The sequence below is a fragment of the Lepidochelys olivacea genome (genome assembly GCF_965140295.1).
Source record: "Lepidochelys olivacea isolate rLepOli2 genome assembly, chromosome: 5".
Lineage (NCBI taxonomy): Eukaryota > Metazoa > Chordata > Testudines > Cheloniidae > Lepidochelys > Lepidochelys olivacea.
The window spans coordinates 76,003,664-76,027,391 of NC_140415.1; the positions used below are offsets into that span (position 1 = coordinate 76,003,664).

Genomic DNA, 23,728 nt, shown 5'->3' on the forward strand with positions numbered 1-23,728 from the left:
AAAAAGCTATACAGTATCATCAAAAATATAAAAATCTGAAAATAAACTTACAACTGATCAACCTGCATGACACGGTCATGTAACATAAAATATTGAAATTAAACAGTAACAATTTAGTATATAGAACCAATCAAAATTCTGTTGACAAGAATAATAGATTAAGGGCCAGGTTTTCAAGAGTGGCCTCCATCTTTACATGCACAATGTTATATCTGCAAATAATTCTGCTTGTATTTTGGGGTCCGCAATAAATTGGAGGAAGAAGTGATAGTTATACACCTTTTTGCACATACAAATCAGATATTTAGACGTCTATTATTCGTACCTGTAATTAATTTAAAACCCAATTATTTGTGGGTGCAAAAAGTAGGCCTACCAAAAAAAAAAAAAAAGATACTTGATTGAGGCCTACCTGAAAATTTGGCCCTAAATGTCTTTGTGCAAACACTTTTCATTGTGCCCAGAAAAAAAATAATGGAAAAGGTGCTCAGAAGGAATAGAAGGCATGAAGAAATATTATTTGAGAATATATTCTGCTTGGTTTTCAAGAAAGGACTGCAGCAACAGAATTGGATTTTAACATAGAGGAAGAAGATAAAACAGCTTTAATCAAATTAAGTGTTAGTTCTTAGTAAAATGCCAATGAACAAAAAAATGTGATCAGCTTTGATGTAACTTCATGTGACAACTTTGTAGCAACTAAATGTCTATCCCAGATAATGTAATTAGTGTTACAGTTAAATTGAACACTACAAAATCCTCAAAGAAAGTAAAATCGTAGGGTTCCAGTAACTGAAGCACAACGAATAACTTCATCTTTTTTCATTTTTAAAATAACTGTTGGATAGTGATCTACTAGTATGGTACAGACAGTACTGCAGACTTGACTGCAATAGACATCCATTTGTCCAACATTAGGGCTTGATCCTACAAACATCACTCACTTAACTAATACTTACTCATGGGAGTAGCCCCACATCAATGAGATTATTCACATCAATAAAAATCTCTCATATAAACATTCGAAAATTTGACCCTTATGCAGAATTGAAAAAAACCTTCAATTCACATACTGAACTGAAGTACTTCATGTAGGATTATAACTCAATTAAGTAGACTATTTCTTTGATCCACTAAGACTTCAATTGTTTGTGAATTTAGAGTATTAACACAGATTTTCCTCTGTTCTCCAGAATGTGAACTTACATTTTGTGAAAAGAAATATTTAACCCTTCTGTTAGGGAAAATAACCTTCACAGTGTAAACTGAAGGATGCACTGCTGTCCCACTGAATCTGAAACAAGGCAAACTGAAACAACAGCAACAAGATAAGTGGGAACACCCTCCATTTCTTAAACAGGAATTCTTGCCTGTTTCACTAGAAAATGTGCTTCTACAGTAAGGGTGTCTACATTAGTCTTTCTGTTCCTAATTTCTCATTGTCACTCTCACCAGTTCAGCTGTACCAGTGCTAGCCACAGTCATGGGATTTATCTAAATTGCATCGAGACTACAGAAAAGGTTATGGTTAGCAAACATCTTAGCTAGTCCTGACATAAACTTGATCTCTTTTCCTAATATAGACAAATCCAGAGTTGTTAAAACACTGGTGACCACTTAAAAGTCCAGTGGTAGCAGCAGTCAAAAATTATGGGAAAAATACCCTAGTGTAGAGAAGGCCTAAGAATAATTACTATCCAGTATAGATGCACTGCTGCTACCTATAGCGCAACCACTAGTCAGGACAGGGATTAGGCACTTTTACCACCACAGTTTCATAAAGCAGGTTTTCACTGTGGTAAAGCCCTAAAATCACTAGTTTTCATCATGAAAACCTGCTTCGTGACGCAAATACAAATATCTGATCCTTGTCTTCACTTGTGCTTCCACTGCTGGCAGCAACACTGCAGCGCCACGACTGCTGAAAAAAAGAGAATCATTTCGCCACAAGATTTGACGCATCTGCAAACATATTTTTACAGTTTGGCTAGACTACTCAATTCTGAAACCATTTCAACAGAAACTTCTGCAGGAATACATGTAAATTCCAAAATCAAAGGGATTAAACAAGATGTGGTATACTGCATATACTCTTTGGGCCAAATTCTACGGGTTTTACACAGACAAGGGAAGTTTTGCCCAAGTATGGAGTGCAGAACCTGGTCTACAATTCAGATAAAAGCTTAGCTCCATTTCCATATTTTCTTTTTTATTAAAATCTGAACAAAATATATTGGCATATCTCAGCCAAGCAAAATCCTTGAAAACTGCAGAGAGGCTCAAAGCAAGTACGACTGCACAATAATATGGATATAAATCTCAGACTAGTAAAATAAGAAATAAATGCCACACTAAACTAAAACAAAAATACTCAGATCACATTTCCTTATGTTCAGATTAACTAACTAATATAGGAATTTATAGTTATACCCTATTGTAATTACTAATTAAAATGCCGAGAAGTAATTCAATATTCTTCCAAATATTGGATCCTTACCCTTACCACTACCTACTTAAACAGAATGCCTTTTCTTCAGTACTGAGAAAAAGCTTCCCCAAAGTAAATCTATCCAGTCTTAATGGGGATCATACACTGACTCTAGAGACAACATAGCTCTAAATTATTCACTGCAGTTTTCCTCCCTTCTACAGTTGAACAAAGACACCTGGCCTAGTATAACAACAAAACTGAACATGCTGCCTATTACCGTAGTTGGCATTATTGACAGGAAGCCTCTTGAATACAGGAGTTTAAAAGGTCTATTACCATATGGATGGCTATTTGGAACAATCCAATATCAAACTGTGTTTGTACAAAAAAAAAATCCATACTACTGTGTGTACAGTCTTTCTAGATCTTAACATTATTCACTAAGAGTTCCATTCTCTTGAGCTTGCGTTTATTCTTTGGCATGGGCTTGTCATATAAACCATTTTTAAGAAGATGCTCCTTGCTGTGATGGATCTGGGCACCATGCTGAAGTTGGAAAGAGCACAAAGCTTGAAGAGGGCGGAGTATAGTCTGTGAAAAACAAAACAAAAAAGCTTTGAAATATGTCTAGGAGATATCATTTCATCCAAGCTTTATGTGTAGGGATCACCATTAAAATATAAAATTTTACCAAGTTTTATCATGCAGTGGAATGTGAGATACTAAAGGACCTGATTTGTATACAGAAGTGGCCCTCCACACGCGACTCTCCCTACATACAGAAGGTGGAAGATATATGTCTCTGGACATTGTGAGCCCTATCCTTGGGTCCCATGATATATCTCGGATAAGGGACAAGCCAAGGAAGGTATGGGCAGGCCATGAAGGATGCACTTGTCCCCCTTCTCTGGAGATTCCTCTGGATATGTAATAGAGCTACATCTAGCCCAGATATAAGGGAGTATGACTAGTAATCTACGGTACTATGCCAATCCTACCAGCAGCTTTTGTATCCCTAAGTTTTGTGTCCTAAGTGTCCCTAATTTGTTGCAGAGGGACCAGAATAGCTCTGCATAGAGTGAGGACCAGGATGCAAAGAGTGCAAAGATGGGCTTTAAAGCCACCTTTACAAAAAACTCCTGAACTACGCTCTGTGCAGATGAGCTACATCCCAGGATTTGGTCCAGTACTGCTCGCTGCCTCTTAGATCTCTCTTGAAATGCTGATTACCATTAATATTTTACAGTGCCAGCAACAAAAGACTGAGAACATAGAGGACATTTTAGTGCCTTGACAGAGTCTTCCATCATAGACCAGTGGGATCAAAACTTGCGATGCAAGGGCTAATGTCTGATTGGTATTCTTTGACCTAATAGAATAAACAAACTCAAGAACTGTCACGACCCAAATTTCTCCAAGGGCACTTGACAGTTTTACGCTGATTAGTAGAAAGACGCAACCCGGGGGGTCACGTTTTCTGGCTAAAGGACTATTCCAGGTCAGTGGGGCAGGCTTAGAAAAGCATTTTATCTTCCAGCTAGCTGTGAGGGCAGCTCAGGTCATCGCTGCATTTCTGCAAAAGCTCAACTGATTTCCATGAAGGACTCTTAATTGTTTGTCTGGAATTGGATCAGCACTGTCTTCTGAGAGTTAATGTTCACCAGTGCTGTGCTTTGACTGTAGGAAAACATTTTAAACCTATTTAAAAACATTTATCTGTTTAAAAATAAAACAAAGATAATTGCTTAGCTTGATCCAATACCCTTTCTGTAGCTACTAAATGTTACTACATATAAGGACATGGGGAAAGAGTTGCATCTGACCAGTTAGAAAACTTTTAGTGTCTACTTCACTCCAACAGTTTTAACAGGACACATTGGCATGAGGATGACTTAATTCAGGCCCCAGTTAAGCAATATACATAAGCATGTATCCCATACTTAAAGCAAGTTACATGTTTAAATATCTTGGCTGAATCAGGACCTATGACACACAGGTGCCCCTATTTCCTTCCATCTAAATACATGTCATGGGAATATTTCTCTCTCCTCGTTGGTAGATTATAACACACTTTTTTAAACAAATTCTATTTGCTATACTATATTTTTCTTCTTGAATTAGTAATTTTTAAAGGGTAGAAACAGTCTATTGATTCAGTCCTGATCTCAGATACAGAAAACTAGCATTAACACACCTTTTTAAAAATGAATTATGGTGCTTCCACAGTGGATGGTTTTACAAGATATACAGCAATGCATGTCTGATTATCTGAGACTATGCTTGAGTTTCAGAGTAGCAGCCGTGTTAGTCTGTATTCGCAAAAAAAAAAGGAGTACTAGTGGCACCTTAGAGACTAACCAATTTATTTGAGCATAAGCTTTCATGAGCTACAGCTCACTTCTGTTTCACAGGGTGTACCCCCCCATCAACAATAAATTGCTAAGTTTTCTGACTCAAAGTTGTTTCAAGACCATGAAATCACACCAGCTTTGGGGGGTGGTAAAAAAAAAAAAACCTTTCAACATTCAACTGAAGGTAAATTGAAGTTGTGCTCCTCCTCATTATGTAGGGAACTATGCAATACATGTGCAGGTCAATTCAGTAAAATACCCAATTTAAATATTTCTGTCAAAGATTTGTTCTTAAATAAAGGGATACATCTTTATTTTCTGAAATATATTTCAAGCATAAGGTTTACAAGATCAAAAGATCCTGTCAACTTCAACTGTTTTCAGCTATCATTAAAAAAGGAAACAGAGTGCAAAGCACAAAGCTTTGAAGATTTAGCTTAAAGCTTTGGTTGCATACGCTGATTGCCATGTCATTCACTGCTCATGAATCACTAATTATCTTAATAATCATAAAAATTTTTGTATCTATGAAAATTAGATAAAAGGGTGAAATCTCTGCAAATTTTACTAGCATTTTCATTTGCTACAAAATATCAAATCTTAATCTTCTAGACTGAAAACAGCATGGGTGAGACAGAATAAATATGTAAATTCTACACATGAAAAACATTAGCGCAATGGATTGTTACCTTCCTGGCAGCTTAACTCAGTACTTAGTACCTAGTAGTTTTTGATAAATTACAGAATTAAGAAGTATCTGAAGAAAAGTATTTACAAAGATTCAATACAACATGTTATATTAGTGTCATTTAGCATACTACAGATGCTATTTAGGGGAGTATAGCTAGGTAGTCACCTTGCTCCTGCCTGAAGGGCTGAAAAGCCAGCCCTTGAAGAGGGCTGGGGCTGTGGGCTACAAGCTGGGCTAATTGGGGAAGTAGCCACAGCTGGGCCACGCCCCAATCAGGCTGCAGCTGGCCTGTATAAGAAGCCCAGGGAAGCCAGGAGTAGTAACATTCTCTTTGCCTTTAGAGGGAGAAGGGCCTGACTGCTGGGGAGTTTGAGTGAGTACTTGAGGTGGAGTGGGGCTGGGGAGCTCTGGCCTGGAAACTCCCCAGGCTGCAGGCCAGGAGTAAGGCCAGATAAGTACTGAGGTTGAGGGGCAGCAGGTCCAAACCCCTTTGCCTGTGATGAGTGGCTAATACACTGCAGTCTGCCCAGGGAGTGGGGCTAAATGAGGACTGGCAGTAGCCAAGACTGAGGTGAAGTGGGGATAGTGGGTAGGGGGTTCCCCTGGGTGGGGAGACCCTGAGACTGAGGGGTTACTGCCAGAGGGGTAGCACCCCAGACAAAAGGGCACTGGGTCCATAAGGGACATGGGGAGGAGCAGTGACAGGTGAATTGCCAGACTGCACAGGGTGTTCTGGAGGGTAGTGAGCTATTCCCAAGGATGACCAGCAGGAGGCGATGCTGGGTGAGTCCATGCCTGGTTACAGGGGGATATTGAAGTATTGCAATTGGGAATGCCAAGTGAGTTAGAAATGAATGCACTTCTCCATCACATGTTCTGTTTGCCACACTATTTAAAAATGCAATACATTTTCTATTTCTTAATTTTGAGCCAAATTCTGAACTCTTATCTATTGGTATTTGTTTTATACTCAAAACTGAAGTGTATGAGTACCTTACAGACAGATATAAGATCAAGTGATGGAGAGACAGATGTAGATTTAGTCTTCTCATCTTCTCTCAAAAGAGGGAGGAAAAAAGGAGTGAGAAACAGAAGTATGGGATGAGAAAGTGAATGTAAGGGAAATGAGGAGGAGAGGGATAAGGAGCTGATGAGAATAAGAGGACAGACTGAGTGAGGAGTACACAAGAGGACAGCAAGATGAATGAGACGAGGGCAAGGAAAAAAAATAAAATAGAAAGGACTGATAGAGAAGAGAGTGAGGCCAGTTAGTTTGAATTTAGGGGAGATAGCATGATGATGGGTTTGGTACAAAAACAAGAAGACCGTAGAAAAGTGGAAGTCAAAAAGAGTAGATGTGAGGGAGGGTGTGTTCATAAGGGCTGCGCTCATAATAATTAAGCTTGTTAGGTCAATCTGTTACCCCACACAGAGAGAGAGAAGAATGATTCAGAAAGATACCTAGTTGATGTTAAGACAGTAGCTGGTACTTTGAAACATTTCCCTCTGCCCACCACTTCCTTCCAAAAGTCTTGCCCAGGTTTATCTTCAGCCAACTCCACATTGTGAAGGAGCTAATCTAATTAGTTATGGTGGTAACTGGAAAATAGTGTAGTTTGCGTTCAGTGCAAAGAATGTAAGTATCATGGACAAACTGTTTGACAGGGATGCCCTGTAAGAGGAGGGAGAGAATGAAGCCTTGTGGAAGTCCACAATAGACAGCTGCAGTAATGGGTATGCAAGTGTCTGTTAATAAAACCTGCATATGATCTGCAAGGAAGGAACAGAACAATAGCAGCAGACAGCTGCTTGCTTACCTCTGCTTAGTCTCGGAGGTGAACCAACCAGCAGCATCCCATGATCTTATTCAGGTCTTTGGGTAACGAATGTGTAAGGTGCTCAAGATAAATATGGTACTATTATCTAACTAAGTGGGCTTCACACTACAGTTCCATTTAAAATTAATCACATACCTCCTGAATACCATCATTTTTTTCCATGATGGCAAGGGCAATAGCTGCACATTCAAGTGTAGAAAGGCAGGTGTTTGTTGGCTGGGTACGAATTACATATTGACTTGAAATGCTCATTTTCAATTGCACCTGAAAAAACAAACACACACCCAACTTAAAGAAATCAATTACTATGATACAGCAAATTATTTTCCTTTCCTATTTTTTTAATAATCACCTGCCTTCATACCTCTCTACTGTCTTGTTCCCTGGTAGCCAATTGTCATAGACTATACATATCTTCGCACATGAATGAACCTGCTGAAGAATAACCATAGACATTAACCGTGTAGGGGTCAGATCCTAAACTCCTCACAAAACTAGCCCCAGTGACTTCAATGGGTTTATAAATGGAGGAGGATTTGGACTGAGTTGGAATAAACATGTGAGCACTATATACAGTTGATTCTAGAAGAATTCTTTCCTGGGTACCTGGTTGGTGAATCTTGCCCACATGCTCGGGGCTCAGCTGATCGCCATATTTAGGGTTGGGAAGGAACTTTCCTCCAGGGCAGACTGGAAGAGGCCCTGGGGGTTTTTCACCTTCCTCTGCAGCATGGGGCACGGGTCACTTGCTGGAAGATTCTCTGCACCTTGAAGTCTTTAAACCATGATTTGAGGACTTCAATAGCTCAGACAAAGGTAAGGTTTATTGCAGGAGTGCGTAGGTGAGATTTGGTGGCCTGCATTGTGCAGGAGGTCAGACTAGATGACCATAATGGTCCCTTCTGACCTTAATATCTATGAATTTATAAGCCCTTTTTTCTTTTCTTTCATTGATGTGACATTTGAATTTGCAGTGACCTGGCTTTTTATGCCAACAAAATGTTATTGATGAAAATGTGATTGATATGAATCACTGAAGGGAGTACAATCAGAAAAGTAATACATGTTAATGCCAACACACATTCTTGAGTTTTGCTGTAGAACTTGATATATTTGCATATTTTGGAACTTACACTAAATTGCATATGTTAGTTTGCCAGAAATCATTCACAAAACCTAAGACATACATATTCTATTTATCTGATTTCTTAGACTATTACAGTAGGTTCCCATCCAGTACTTTGGGTATCTATTCCATGAATTAAAAATCACAACATGAATATTAACAAAGTATCACACATAAATGTAGCTATCTCAACCCATGCCTTCCTCAAGAAGTAAGAAAAAAGATGGACTCTACGGCACGCCCAGAAGGTTAACAAATCTGGGCTCTGGCGGACCAAAGGGGAGAAGCAAATTCCAAAACTCAGGACCCCTCACAAAAAGCTTCAGCTAGAATGCCTCTGCCAAGTCAACTGTGGCAGCATGTAATGGTGAGATAGGTGATCTTGACTTGGTAAAACATGTTACCTTACTGGCCTACTGAAGGCTTAGTGATGGGCAAACCTCTCTGAACCTTTTGATTGTTGACCTCTGACCTAATCTTATGACCTATGACTCTGTCTCATGGATGATTTTATGCTTGAGAGCTAAAATGACATTAGTAGAACAGTGTAGTCCTAAGGAGAGAACTCCAGGTCATATATTTTGCACTCTCAATTTGGGAGACAAGTGAGTTACCTTGAACAAGTAGCGTACACCACAAGATTCCACAAGAAGGGAGTTTTGTGGGGCTTTAGCTATTAGGTTACTATGCAGTATCTAAGCAGTTAGACCACATGTACATATAGGAATTATTAAGAAATAAGTTATGTAAATCATACATATTAGTGCTTGATACATAATCATGGACACCCCAAAGGCCACATGGATAGGGGCAGCTATTGACCCTATTATAATCAGTGTAAAGGATCACATTTGGTATATATTCGTACTATTACCATAAGGAAGGGCATAAAGTACCACAATCAGTTCCCATTTCTTCATGCTCACTGGGTCCCTGAGACATGTAAACTTAATCAGGACCTCTCTTGCGATGGCCTCCACTTACTTTCCCTTCCATCTGTTTGCAATGGTCTCCATAAATTGTAAGTATGCATGATGTAAGATTGTAAGAAGGAACACAGGAAACGACTTTAATGTCATCTTTTTCTAACAGTTTTGTATATTGATTCTTGCCTATGATTTCAGTTACAGTTGTCTGTATTAAACAAAGCTTCTGTGTGTTTCACCAAATTCCATCTTTTCAATTAACTCTTAAGTAGCCACTTAAGAAAGAACCTGTTATCTGTGACAAGTGCATGTTGCACCCCAATACGTAACCTTACAAGTATAAGAACTGTTCAGGCTACATGATTCTTTTTCCTTTCCATTCCCACTAGAGTCCTCCAAGAGCCAGATACTGCAATTGGATCCATGGGTTTGTCTCTACATTGCAGCTGGGAGGTGGGAGCAAGTGAACAGTCTTGTATTCGCTGTGTTCAAACTAGCACACTAAAATTAGCAGAATGGAAATTGTGGCACAGATGTTGGCTTGGACTAGCCACTCAAGTCCAAACTCATCTGATCCCCAGGGTCCAAGGTGCTGTAACATCCACGCTGCTATTCTTAACGCTCTAGCTTGAATAGAGTTAGCACAAGTCTGTTTACTATTCTGAGAATCTCATCTTCATAGCATAAAGTCAAGGTAAAACATTAAGGATTTAAAACAGTACTATGAAGAAAATTGTTTGAAATTACTTATGTGAGAAATTCTATCTTGTAATTTCTTTGTATATTGCTAAAACCATGGGTGGAACTTTACAAACTGGTAAGAAGGTAGGGTCCTTGCCTTGAAAAGTTAAAAATCTAAATAGGCAATATACAAAACTAGGAAAGAGGACAGAATGTAAGGAAAAGCAACGGGATTGAGTGTGATATTTAGCATGGATCAGGTTAATAGTCAACTCAACATTTTAAGAGATTTTCAATTAATCTGGCCTAGAGTTTTCAACAGTGACTGATAATTCTGCAGCCCAACTTCACACACTTTAACGGTTCTTAATTCCAGAAGTGCTGAGTATCAGTTCTCTGAATATCAGGTGAAAATTTCAGCTTTTAAGTATTTCAAACTGTACACTAAAAAGGAGAGGCACCCAAAATCACTGGTCCTTTTTGAAAATGCAGACATTTAGGTCCCATTTTTTGTGTGTTAAAACAATCTAATGTTGTAACGGTCAAATACCTGAATTCCTTTGGGTTCTTACTACAAAAAAAGCAGCTTTAATATTAGTGAAGTAATCTATCTACTTTAGAATGTAGGGCCTGACCCTGAGAGATGCTGAGTATTTTGCCATGGCCATTACAATGGCCATTCAGACTTACTGCAACTGATAAATGAAGATTGTAAAACAGCATTTCTCAGCATTCCATCTTGTTTTCTTTTGGAAAAAAAAATAATGTGCAATTTCCATTGCCACAATTTTCTTTCCAAAAAAGAACAGAGTACTGAGAAACTAACTGCTATTTTACATTCTACATATAATCACATTCTTTTAAAATTAAATGCATAGACTATTCCATATATGGACATATTGTACTCCATCATTAAGACTGTATTTACCCCATTTAAGTATTTGTCATCTTTTAGAAAGACAAATTAGAAATCAAATTAATTCATATAATTTATTCATATCATTTATTAGGCTACTTTGGGTAAACTGATTTACTGACTTATTGGTTCTGCCTAAAGTGATAACCACTTTATACTATTACACAAGTAAAACATTTTCTAAGAAAGATGAATCTAATTCAACCATTAGACTGTCTGTTTTGTCAGCTCCAAAAGCTTTTATTGCTTTTATAAACAGCTGTTGAGAAATGACAGATTTTGTAGCATCAGTCTGTGAGAATTCAGACATTATTCATTACTCTTATAATTTCCATATATTTTCTCTTATGAGTTAACTTGTTTCATAACCTCAGTTGTAGGGTTTAACATAAATAATCTGTTCCTTTCCCAAATCCTTGAGGAAACACTGTGTTCATTTTCTTAGGACAATAAACCCTACAAAATGACTAGGCATAGGAGGCCAATTCCTATTCCTAAGGTCTGGTTAAGGAACCAGTTTCTTAGCTTACTTCAGAATATCACTAGATTGAAATTCTTCTTCAATACATTGGTTGCCAATGGCTTCTTACCCACTTTGCCTGGTCCCTTCCTCTTCATCATCATCTCCATTCCCTTCCCTTGCCTTCCTAACCTGGGGTCACTATCCTCTTCCCCTTCCTTACACTGTTCTTTATCCTAGTCCCTTCTCCAAAGTACTTCCAGATTCCTTACTTATGAGGGATCTGTAAGAAAGGAAGCTCCAAACAGTTCTGGAGTTTTGGTGACTGAGGCCATCAGCTTTCAATGTGCTAATAAGCGCTATCACAGCAGGAGCTAAACTGGGGCAAGAAGAATTCATGGATATGCTGGCAGGAAGAGAGAATCATTACATTCTTCAATATAATTGGAAGACCTACAAAATACTGATTTGATTTAGATTGGAGGGGAAGGTAGGGGTTTAAGGAATAAAGATTTTTTTTTTAGAAGAATCCAGCTGGTTTCCCTAAGGAACATGGATTTTGGTATTATCTGGTACATTTCAAAGGCAAAACCATATATTCAGAAATGTCTTTAAGCCGCTGGCAATGGTGGTCTAGCAGTATCTAGAGAGAAATCCATCCCAAAAAGGCAAGGAATTCCCAACACTCATTTCAATTCAGACAAAGGTATTGTGTATTATGTAAACAGTATATTTCTATCTTTATATCATAGTAACAATGGACATCAGTTTTCTATTAAATCCTTTTTAAAATGAAACTTCTTAAACCTGTCTCTATTGTGCTCCTTCCTGGCTTACATATATTAGTGAACTTTTATTTTGTCCTTTTTAATGTCTGTGTGTGTCTCTCTTTCCACTATGGATCTTTTCCCCTTCCTCCTCACCCCCTGCTATGTTAGCCATTCACTTTCCCTCTAGAACCTGCACATTCACCAAAATCTCTCTTCTTCCCTCTTCCTCATCCTTCATTCCTGGAGGTCTTAATCCATGACTAAGGCTCCTATGAGCTATGGTAACACAAATAATATAAGAACTCCCTCCACATACTTTATCCACTTACCCCCCAAATTCAACGAGACAGCCCTACAAGTCCATTCAGCACCCCAAACTTTTCACTCAGTCACTCAAAATACAAACCTCTACTCATATTCACTACACAAGATATAGATAACTACACTCATACAACAAGCAGTCAATTCCCATAATGTACTCAATCCCCATCCAACACACCTTCTTTCAACAAATGCTGGGATTGAGGAAAGGACTCAGTAGGCTGACACACCACCAGGACACTTCTCATCAACTTGGGGAATGACAGAGGCTTCAGCTGTCAGATTTTTCTTCCTCTGAAAGCTTCTCCCCTTTGCAGACTTACCTCCCTCCCTCTCCTCAGAAGCTATCTATATATTCCTTACCCATTGTCCACAGTGGCTTCTTGGGCCAGAGAATGAAGGGTATGTATTTCTGGTTTTGGAGAAAGTCAGGATTAGGCACTAAAATCCTCTCTTATCCTCCCCCAGGCAAGAATTATTGACCAGTGTGCTTCCCCCATCTAGGCTTGTGGGGAAAAGGTCAAAGGAATCTGACGTGGCAGTGGCTCACGTACTACAAGGTATTTCTGCACAGCACTGGCTTCTAAAGAGCCACCTACTGCTTTCCCAGCCAGTAGCATAAACCCATTCACAAGAGTGTTCTTTGTAAAGCACATCTCTGCATATGGGTGGGGGAGCTTCATCATAGTAACAAATGCTTGTTATTTCTAAGGTTGATTACTGCAGCATTTTAGTGGGATATTTTGTATATTTAAACAGGTTCCGTTAACAATTGTTGATTCCAGATATTAGGACATACAGTATAATATAAATCTAAAGGGACACAAAAATGGACCTCTTGAATATGTACTTTACATGCTTATTCATCTGCAGAGGGGGAATGTGGGGAGGAGAAGGCTTATAGTTATTTTCTGCAAATTCAATGTCCTCTTTACTTGAAACATCTTTTTCTGCTACTATAAATCACATTTTTGCAAATGGATCAGCCCAATATTGATTCTTTAATAAAATGTATATTACAATTTCATAGTTAGCCAGAAAGTGATATTTTACATTTAGTGGCTGATTATCCCCAAAAGCTGATTTTCATGTCTGCAAAATCAGGACCTAAGTGCCAGTCTCTGTCTTCGTGTGTCGTATGTCTTCACAAAAGGAGCTCCTGGCTCATTAACAGATTGTTTTCTACTACACTATACCAGTAGCTCATCATACATTAAACAAAAATTCTATATAGTATGATAGCCAGATTTACACTGGGGTGAAGGACATAAAAATGAACTGCATATTCTAGACCAAATGCAGACCCTCCACTCCCACAGCAGTAGATCCTGGTGAGATTTTAGAAGAACACTTCACCTGCCTGGCTTAGAGATGAATTGCTACTGTTTATTCCTCTAGCCCATGATAAGTGCATGCAAGGCTACTTAACCATGGGGATGAAACAGCCTCTGCAGAACTGCTCCATTAGCTTGAAGGAATGGTGCTTCCACACCTTTCCCTTTGCACATCTCATAAGACTAGCCAAGTGCTGAGCTGAGAGTTAGCAGTCTTTGTGCATTGTCTGTCCCAAATCAGAACATTTTGTTGTCATAGCTCGTGTATTACACCTGGAATTCTAGAAAGGAACACACAAAAACACCCACCAATCTGACACTTCACAACAGAAGCCATGGCATTTTGCATCTAATTTCCCATAAAATAGTGATGATATATTGATACAGTAATTATATCATACTTTTGACCCTGAAGCATCTCAAAACAATTTACAAACCAGACGCATATATTGGAATAATTTCAGTCACCACTGAAATACAAAAATCACTGAATTGAAAACAAAGGGGAACTATGCAAAAATGAGGAGATTAAACAGAAATTAAAAGGTACAGTGACGAGAGTGAAATCCCTGCAAGCTGCATGAACACTTGTCAAAGACCCCATAATAGAGGCTCAACTTAAATGTATACCCCAACTTAAAAAACACAGTAAAAGGAACTAAAGAGCGACCATGGCGAAACAACTACGTAAAAGACGCAGTGAGAGATAAAAAGGCATCTTTTAAAAAGTGGAAGTCAAATCCTAGTGAGGTAAATAGAAAGGAGCACAACCATTGCCAAATTAAGTGTAAAAATGTAATAAGAAAAGCCAAAAAGGAGTTAAGAACAGCTAGTCAAAAACTCAAAAGGTAACAACAAAACAGTTTTTAACTACATCAGAAGCAGGAAGCCTGCTAAACAACCAGTGGGACACGTGGACAATCGAGATACAAAAGGAGCACTTAAAGATGATAGTCATTGCGGAGAAACTAAACGAATTCTTTGCTTCAGTCTTCACGGCTGAGGATGTTAGGGAGATTCCCAAACCTGAGCCATCTTTTGTAGGTGACAAATCTGGGGAATTGTCACAGATTGAAGTGTCACTAGAGGTGGTTTTGGAATTAATTGTTAAACTTAACAGTAACAAGTCACCGGGACCAGATGGCATTCACCCAAGAGTTCTGAAAGAGTTCCATGTGAAATTGCGGAACGATTACCTATGGTTTGTAACCTGTCCTTTAAATCGGCTTCTGTATCCAATGACTGGAAGATAGCTAATGTAACACCAGTATTTAAAAATGGCTCTAGAGGTGATCCAGGCAATTACAGACCGGTAAGTCTAACATCAGTACTAGGCAAATTAGTTGAGACTAATAGTAAAGAATAAAATTTTCAGACACACAGAAGAACATAAATTGTTGGGCAAAAGTCAACATGGTTTCTGTAAAGGGAAATCATGCCTTACTTATCTCTTAGAGTTCTTTGAGGGGGTCAACAAACATGTGGAGAAGGGGGATCCAGTGGACATAGTGTACTTAGATTTCCAGAAAGCGTTTGACAAGGTCCCTCAACAAAGGCTCTTATGTAAATTAAGTTGTCATGAGATAAGAGGGAAGATCCTTGCATGGATTGAGAACTGGTTAAAAGACAGGGAACAAAGGGTAGGAATAAATGGTAAATGTTCAGAATGGAGAGGGTAACTAGTGGTGTTCCCTCAGGGTCAGTCCTAGGACCAATCCTATTCAACTTACTCATAAATGATCTGGAGAAAGGGGTAAACAGTGAGGTGGCAAAGTTTGCAGATGATACTAAACTGCTCAAGATAGTTAAGACCAAAGCAGACTGTGAAGAACTTCAAAAAGATCTCACCAAACTAAGTGATTGGGCAACAAAATGGCAAATGAAATTTAATGTGGATAAATGTAAAGTAATGTACATTGGAAAAAATAACCCCAACTACACATACACTATGATGGGGGCTAATTTAGCTACAACTAATCAGGAAAAAGCTCTTGGAGTCATTGTGGATAGTTCTCTGAAGATGTCCATGCAGTGTGCAGTGGCAGTCAAAAAAGCAAACTGGATCTTAGGAATCATTAAAAAAGGGATCGAGAGTAAGATGGAGAATATCTTATTGCCCTTATATAAATCCATGGTACACCCACATCTCGAATACTGCATACGGATGTGGTGGTCTCAACTCAAAAAAGATATACTGGCATTAGAAAAGGTGCAGAGAAGAGCAACTAAAATGATTAGGGGCTTGGAAAAGGTCCCATCTGAGGAGAGATGAAAGAGGCAAGGACTTTTCAGCTTGAAAAAGAGGAGACTAAGGGGGGGGGAATATGATAGAGGTGTGTAAAATCATGAGTGGTGGAGCAAGTGAATAAGGAAAAGTTATTTACTTGTTCCCATAATATAAGAACTAGAGACCACAAAATGAAATGAATGGGCAGCAGGCTTAAAACCAATAAAAGGAAGTTCTTCTTCACACAGCGCACAGTCAACTTGTGGAACTCCTTGCCTGAGAAGGTTGTGAAGGCTAGGACTATAACAAGGTTTAAAAGAGAACTGGATAAATTCATGGAGGTTAAGTCTATTAATGGCTATTAACCAGGGTGGGTAAGGAATGGTGTCCCCAGCCTCTGTTTGTCAGAAGGTGGAGATGGATGGCAGGAGGGAGATCACTTGATCACTACCCGTTAGGTTTGCTCTGTCTGGGGCACCTGGCATTGGCCACTGTCGGTAGACAGGATACTGGGCTGAATGGACCTTTGGTCTGACCCAGTATGGCCAATCTTATGTTCTTAAAGTAGTTCTGTAACAGCACTCAGCAAGAGTTTATGGAAGGAAAAACAAGAGTTTAAGGAAGGAAATTACGAATACCTCAACCAGTTCAAGCTGGAGGGGAAAGTTAGATAAGCCAAATGCAATTACTCATTGCAAATTGGCCAGGACACTGAAGTTAGCATTTCTTCTACATGAAGTGCCACCAATATTTTTGGGCTTGATTTCAAGACATCAGAAGTCTAGAGCTGCATGTAATTGAGTATCTAATTTCCATATACAACTGTGTAGAAGGCCTAGAGCTTCCAAGGCCTTGAAGGCCATGATAACAAGTTTTATGTTGGTTTAATGTCTCATATGTAAGCTGGCTTCTCTACCAACACAGTGCCCTCCCAGTACATGATGGAACACTGGCTCATTGCTCAACTTGCTGAGGACTTGAGTGGGAGGTATGGGTATGATTCAGCATCTCTCAGGACCAGGTCCCTTTGGTACTAACATCACCACTTACAGCAACCTAGGTTTTCCTTGGAGGTCTCCCATTCAAGCATCAACCCAGGTCATCCTGTTCAGCTTTTGAGAACGAATGGGAGTATAAGTTTGGCATAATATGACTATAGGCCAATCATACTATTACACAATGTGATTGAGATTCATCCTTGTTAAGAATAGTAGAATTTATTAGGACTAGAGAGATCATATAGAATTTTATTGAATATACTGTCCCCATCCCTCCCTTCCATCTTAATGTCCCACCTCTTCTCAACCTCTTCTGTTCTCATGAAACTCTTACCTCCCTCACTGCTCTTAAAGGCTCAGCAAAATTCCTCCGCCAAAACTATTTTTTTCACCTAAAAATGCAGGTTTGGATTGATCAAAACATTTTGTGAATGTGTTGATCCTGGTGAATTGTTTTGGTCAAAATGAAAATGAGACTACATCTAAATGAACAGTTTCAACATTAATCAAATGATTTTTCAACTAGGATTACATATCAAATCTGCCAGGCCTTGCCTGATTTACAGCAGCTGATGTCCCCACTCCTCTGCCGGCAGGACTTGCTCAGCAGCAGACTTAAGACCTGCTGCAAGGAGAGGGAGGGGAGCTGTGGTGAGTGCCTGCATGGGGGAGCCAGCCAAGGCAGGGGTGGCAGGAATGAGAGAGTTATGTGTGCAGCATTTCTGAAACATTTCTGGGGGCACTCCTGAGCCTGGTAGTTAGAGCACTTCACTTAAAAGTCGGCAAGCCTGGGTTCTATCTCCTGCTCAAGAGCAGGGATTTGAATGTGGAGCTTCCACATCCTAAGAGAATGACCTAACCACTGGTCTAAAGGTTATAAGGGGGATCCAGCACCAGTGGCCGTTCCTCTGGCTATGAATTGTGAATCTAGCACTTCTCTTCCTTTTTTTTAAAAAATTAAAATACCTGAAACAATTTCCCCAACTTTATTGATTTGCCCAAAATTCAGAAAAAAAAATTGTTCAACTTGAACTATTTTTTTTCAGAACTGAAAAAACAGTTATGCACCCAGCTCTACTCCTCTCTCATTAGTTCTAATCTCAAAACAAAAATGTATGCTCATCCAAAAATGTATTTAGAAACACAACACACCCTTCAAGATAAGAACACAGTATGACCATCTGGTTAGTAACCTTGTCCTACTGTATACTGATCTTTCAGACTGTTTGTTCCTCATACGTGTTTTGTTTTTGCTATAATTAGATTGTAAGAACAATGAAAAATCAATCGGGTTCTTAAAAAGAATTTTAATTACAGAAAAAGTAAAAGAATCACCTCTGTAAAATCAGGATGGTAAATACCTTACAGGGTAATCACATTGAAAACACAGAAAATCCCTCTAGGCAAAACCTTAAATTACAAAAAGACACAAAAACAGGAATACACATTCCATGGAGCAGTTTATTTTACAAGCCATTAAACAAAAGAAAATCTAATGCATTTTCTAGCTAGATTACTTACTAACTTTACAAGAATTGTAAGGCTTACATTCGTGATCTGTTCCCAGCAAAAAAATCTCAGACAGGTAACCCTTTGTTTTCCCCCCACCCCCTCCAGATTTGAAAGTATCTTGTCCCCTCATTGGTCATTTTGGGTCAGGTGCCAGCGAGGTTACCTTAGCTTCTTAACTCTTTACAGGTGAAAGAGTTTTGCCTCTGGCCAGGAGGGATTTTTTAGCATTGTATACAGAAAGGTGGTTACCCTTCCCTTTATTTTTATGACAAGAACCTTTAGTAGTCACTTTTTACCGGTAGCAGTGGTTGGTATCATTTACAGGTTTAATTATTGAACTAATATTAAATGCTAAATTAATATTAAAACCAGGAAAATATGAGCTAGATTATTCCTGGCCCTTGGAAGGGTGTGCAGGGGAGGGGAAATAGCAGGGAATTTAAACACACAAACACCTTGCAGACTTATCTCATAGGCTAGGTACAATTGCAATTTATGTGCTGGGGGGAATGCAGGAAATGCTTTTTTCGTAGCACTGGTGCAAAAATCACTCCCAAAGGAGGGGAGTCAGCCAGACAAGGAATGGAAATATATGGTTCAGAATATTAAGAGTTTACACATTTTACCTTTTGCCTAAAAGGCTAACAGTGACCTACTATATTTCTTTTCATATTCTAAAATGCAAAAATCTCATAACCTTGCAGCTAAATAAAGTTCCATGAGTTACCTTCGTGACAGAGAAAGAACACTGAGCAAAGTAAACCCCAGCCCACTATTGAAATTTACATCAAGAACATAAATAAGTTAGCTCTCTCAAACATCCTGGCTTTAATTTAAAGTGACATTTTAAGAGCTCTCTTTTTTTCAAATTCTGCAGGGAATAACTGTCATGCAACTGTCATAAATGCAAAGTCAAAAAACTAAATGGATGTCACAAAAACCTTTCCCCTTTTCTTCATGTTTTGCTGATTGCACGTATGTATGTATCCATGCTACCTTTGTGCATTCTGCCATGTGTAAACTGCTGACACAAATTTATAATAAATTGCAGCCTGCACATTCCCAAGCCACCAAGGTAAGCCTCAGGGAAAACATCTCATTCAATTTCCATTTAGCTGACATCCTTTTTCTGTATTTTCCCCACACACTTTCTGATTGCTATAAGATCCCTCTCTGTTTTGTCTCCTTTCCCCTCTTGCTAACCAATCTATTGCTTTAGGCCTACAAAGTGGCATTCAGCCAGAGGCCTGATTTGGGAATGATGCAGAGCTGCACCACTCAGGAGGAGCATAGGGAGGCATTCTGTCTCAGAGCTGCACTGGAGGGTAGGGAGGGAAAGCGTCATCTGTGGAAACGTTTTAAAGGAAACGTTTTAAACGTTTTAAAGTTTGTAGCCTACTATTCTCTCCCCAACAGGATCAACCATCTCTGAGGACCAGTGTATGGTAGTGGCAAGACATGGTTCTGCCTACTCCCTGCTCTTTTTCACCCGTATGTAACTGGGGAACAATTCCATAATAACCCCCATCTTTCCCTGGGCAAAGGGTGGGCAACTCTCACTAGCTCTTGCAGAGATCATCTCAGAGCAGGGAGGCTCCTTACTTACACACACACACACACTCTCTCTCTCTCTCTCTCTCTCATAGCTATGTAAATATGATGTCCAGGATATCTGTTCAGTGATCAGATTTATGGCATCACAGTTTGCTAGCAATGATTGTGATATCGTTAACAATCAGATTTATGAGAATGAATTCTCAAATGATTTTCCAGGTATTTTCAGGAGTACTTTTGTCCATTTGCTTCATAAACAACAATTAATGAGACAGATTTTACCATCCACATTAACATGGAGTATTATTTACTCCACAAGTAGTCTAATTGAAATCAACTGGCTACTCACTAGATAAGGTATTGCTCAATATGAGTAAGGGTGGCAGAATATAACCCAAAGCAACCGTGTAATCTTTCTTCCAATACCGTGCACAATGGTTTGTTTTAAAAGCTTCATCTCTACATTTAGTTCTTTCTCTACAATGACTGCACAAGAGAGAATATGAATGAAGGTAAAATGAACTACCCTATAATTTCCTGGATTCACATATGAAGGATATTACTACTTTTCTTAACCAACCGCTTGTGAAATTTTCTGAAAATGCTTTTGAATATTTTAGAAAATTGTCTTGCTTTTACATTATTTTCTGTGTGAGAATAATTAAGGATGCACTATTGTGATGTGCACATGATTTGTCTGGTCTGTGTCACCGGGGAACAACTGTATTTTAAAGCAAGCCATGCAGAAAAGCAGAACTACAGTATACAGACCCCCCTGCTTATGTAATCTCACACAGAAGCTTTTCCAAAAGTTTGTTTGATGATCCCTGAAAATACAGTGTGGATGCAAATATATATGCATATCCCAAACCGTGAGGCTTCTAAGTACTCTGACGTTGTTTCAAACTATTAGTTCTATTTCAACCTGGCTACCCTAAGCTGTTGAACACAAGTTCTTATCTGAGTGTTGGACAAGTGAATATGGGTCTACGGAAATTCATTTCCTTTAAAGAAATCATACAGGCGAAGAAATTTTTTGTCCTTAAAATGTGTTCTCTATCGCTCTACATTCCCAGGGACTACAATGTTATATGACTGTCTCTGTCCATTCGAGACAAAATTGTGCTAAAATAAAAATCCAGTTTAAACAAAATAAGCATACATAGGATTTTATTTATATTGGTAAGAAATACTTAAACAGGCAAAACTCCCATTTATTTCAACAATAGTTTTGGCTGTGTAAAGACTGCAGAATTTGGCCCATAAACAGGAATCCTGTATTTTGTGAGATAAACTATACTAGAAAACCTGCTTACAAAAAAGGAGATAAATCCAGATTTCAAATAACTATTAAAGCAAAAATCAACACACCAAAAAAGAAAACAAGTTTGCTATTTTTAGATACTAAAAGATATGAATGTTAAGATTTGAGGTTCCTGAACAGGAGCATGCTATACTATTAGGTGTACTGCTTACTTCTATGAGGAGGGCCAATGACATCAAAGAGATTCCTTGTAGTAGTAAACACTACTCTCAGTAGAAAGTATTTGCAGGATTAGGCCCTAGTAACTACCCTAGTCCAAATGTGACCCTCTTTCATACAGTACAGGACGAAGGATATATGTTAAAGAGTTCCTAGTGACTCCCTACATGCTCCTTCTGCTTGTTAAAGCAATTTACTGCTGGTTACTATTCTATGTATCTAGGGATTTATAGAGCACTCATCACCACCACTGTCGTCATAGTTCTTATCAAGAACTAAATCTTGTGAAGTACAGTATTGAGCACCCTTAACTCCTTTTGGTTTCATCAGGAACTGAGGGTACCCAGCACCTCAGAAGAGGCTCTCAATACCTTCTAATGCATTTTATGAATATCGTGAAAGGTTACTTTTTTCCCTCCAAGATAAACAAAGGGTCTTATAAAGGCTGAGCTTGTATAATGGTCTCTGACTGAGGAAAGAGTAAAGCAACCTAATGGAAGAAAACTAACACCACCTGCGCAATGAATTCAGAATCTACAACTGACATCCTTATTTGTCATATCAGTTAGTAGCCTTCATTGACTCAACAGAGCAGAGTTATAACATTCAAAATTAATTTTATCTGGAAGGTGATTTAAGAATAGAAAAATTGAGTACCTCAAAGGTGGACTCTACCATCTTAGACAGCATCATGATAAATATTCCATGATATTCTTTAAAATTGGAACATTTGGTCATATTTTCCTAATATGTCTAAAGTCTGTAGGGAGTTTGACTTGGACTAATTATTCATGATGATAAACTACGCTGCTTTTGATAGTATTTTGTGTGTTGGTTCCCCCCATCAACATATTTTTCATACTCACGGTTGCATGTAATGGGTGAGGGTGGAAGAGAAGGAAGCTAACACTACAGCATGAGCCCTTTCCCTTAATGTTTGCCATAAAAATATTAAAAGATATTTGCATGGTGCTTTGAAAATGTAAGAACTAGTTAGGTGTTCAGACCAGTGACTTAGGAAAATTTATGCATGCTTACCTGGAAATTTCTTTTGGTCAATTAGTAAGGCCCACTGATCTGGCCCACCTTGAGTAAATGATACGAGAAGAATAAGTATGTACAAAAAGAATATAATTGTTTCTTGATATCTTAGATCTACAGCAGGCATATGTTCAACTTACTATAGAATTATTTCAAGTTTCTGGAGTTAAACTGGCTGAAAATCCAGATCTGTGGATGTAACCTAAAATGGCAGCCTCTTCAGTGGTAGAAGCCTAGGCTGCTGACAGGGGCTAATAAGTCTGCATATGCCTCCAATGCCTCAAACAGGCTGAAGATTAAGTGCTAGGATCTATGGACATTGCTTCACTGAAGAAAGGACCAGGGACATACCCACTTAGCTGTGGTCCACCCACTTAGCATTCAGGCCCACCCAAAGCTGAGCAGGGGTATGGTTCTGCCACAGTGGCCCAGAGTGTCACGTGGGCACCTGAAATCCAGGACGGAGCTATGTGCCCATCCTTCAGAAAGCTATGGTCCGGCAGCTCTGCCTTGCCATTTTCTGAGCCGCCCCATGCATGTTCCCAGCTTGGCAGGTGAAGCCCTTTGTCTCAGGGCACGAGGGCTAGGAAGAGGGCATAGTGTCTGGGGAGAAGCTGAGCTAACACAGTCGGTCATTGCCTGTCCACCCGGAAGTCGGGGCCCACCCAAATTTCCACTTCTAGCTATGCCACTAGAAAGAACCTTGCACTATGAATCAGCAGATGACTCCAATTCACTGTGTGACTTTAGATAAGTCACTTTGCTTTTGTGAGCCCCACTTCTTCATCTGTAAAATGGGGATATTTACCCCGTTTTGTGAAGTCCTTTAAGAGCTATGGAAAAAAACACTACATATACCAAGTACTGTTGTTAAAGATGAAAGGATGAAGAATCCCTTTCCTATTATTTTATGAGATGATTATGAGAAAGCTAATAAGGAAGAAAACAACAACTGTGAATGGAAAATTTAGTGCTTGCACAGTCATGTAACCAAATGTAACAAAATTTACTTTGCTTGTTTTTTATCCATTGATTTTCTCTTGCTCTTCTGTATGAAGATTATTACAA

At 38.9% G+C, this 23,728-nt stretch overlaps 1 protein-coding gene across 3 annotated transcripts in view; it reads right to left on the bottom strand.

The window, feature by feature from the left end:
* Window positions 1–328: 328 nt before the first annotated feature.
* Window positions 329–23,728, bottom strand: part of DTWD2 (DTW domain containing 2) — a 192,523-nt gene continuing 169,123 nt past the window's right edge. For 2 of the 3 annotated variants that reach the window (XM_084629067.1, XM_084629066.1), the window contains 2 exons: window positions 7,447–7,575; window positions 329–3,022 (listed from right to left, as the gene is read on the bottom strand). In XM_084629067.1, the coding sequence (XP_084485193.1) occupies window positions 2,852–3,022; window positions 7,447–7,575 (300 nt within the window). In that variant the 3' untranslated portion in view covers window positions 329–2,851. Of the gene's footprint in view, window positions 3,023–7,446; window positions 7,576–7,675; window positions 7,744–23,728 lie in introns of those variants that run through there. The other variant, XM_084629068.1, reaches the window with a different exon arrangement.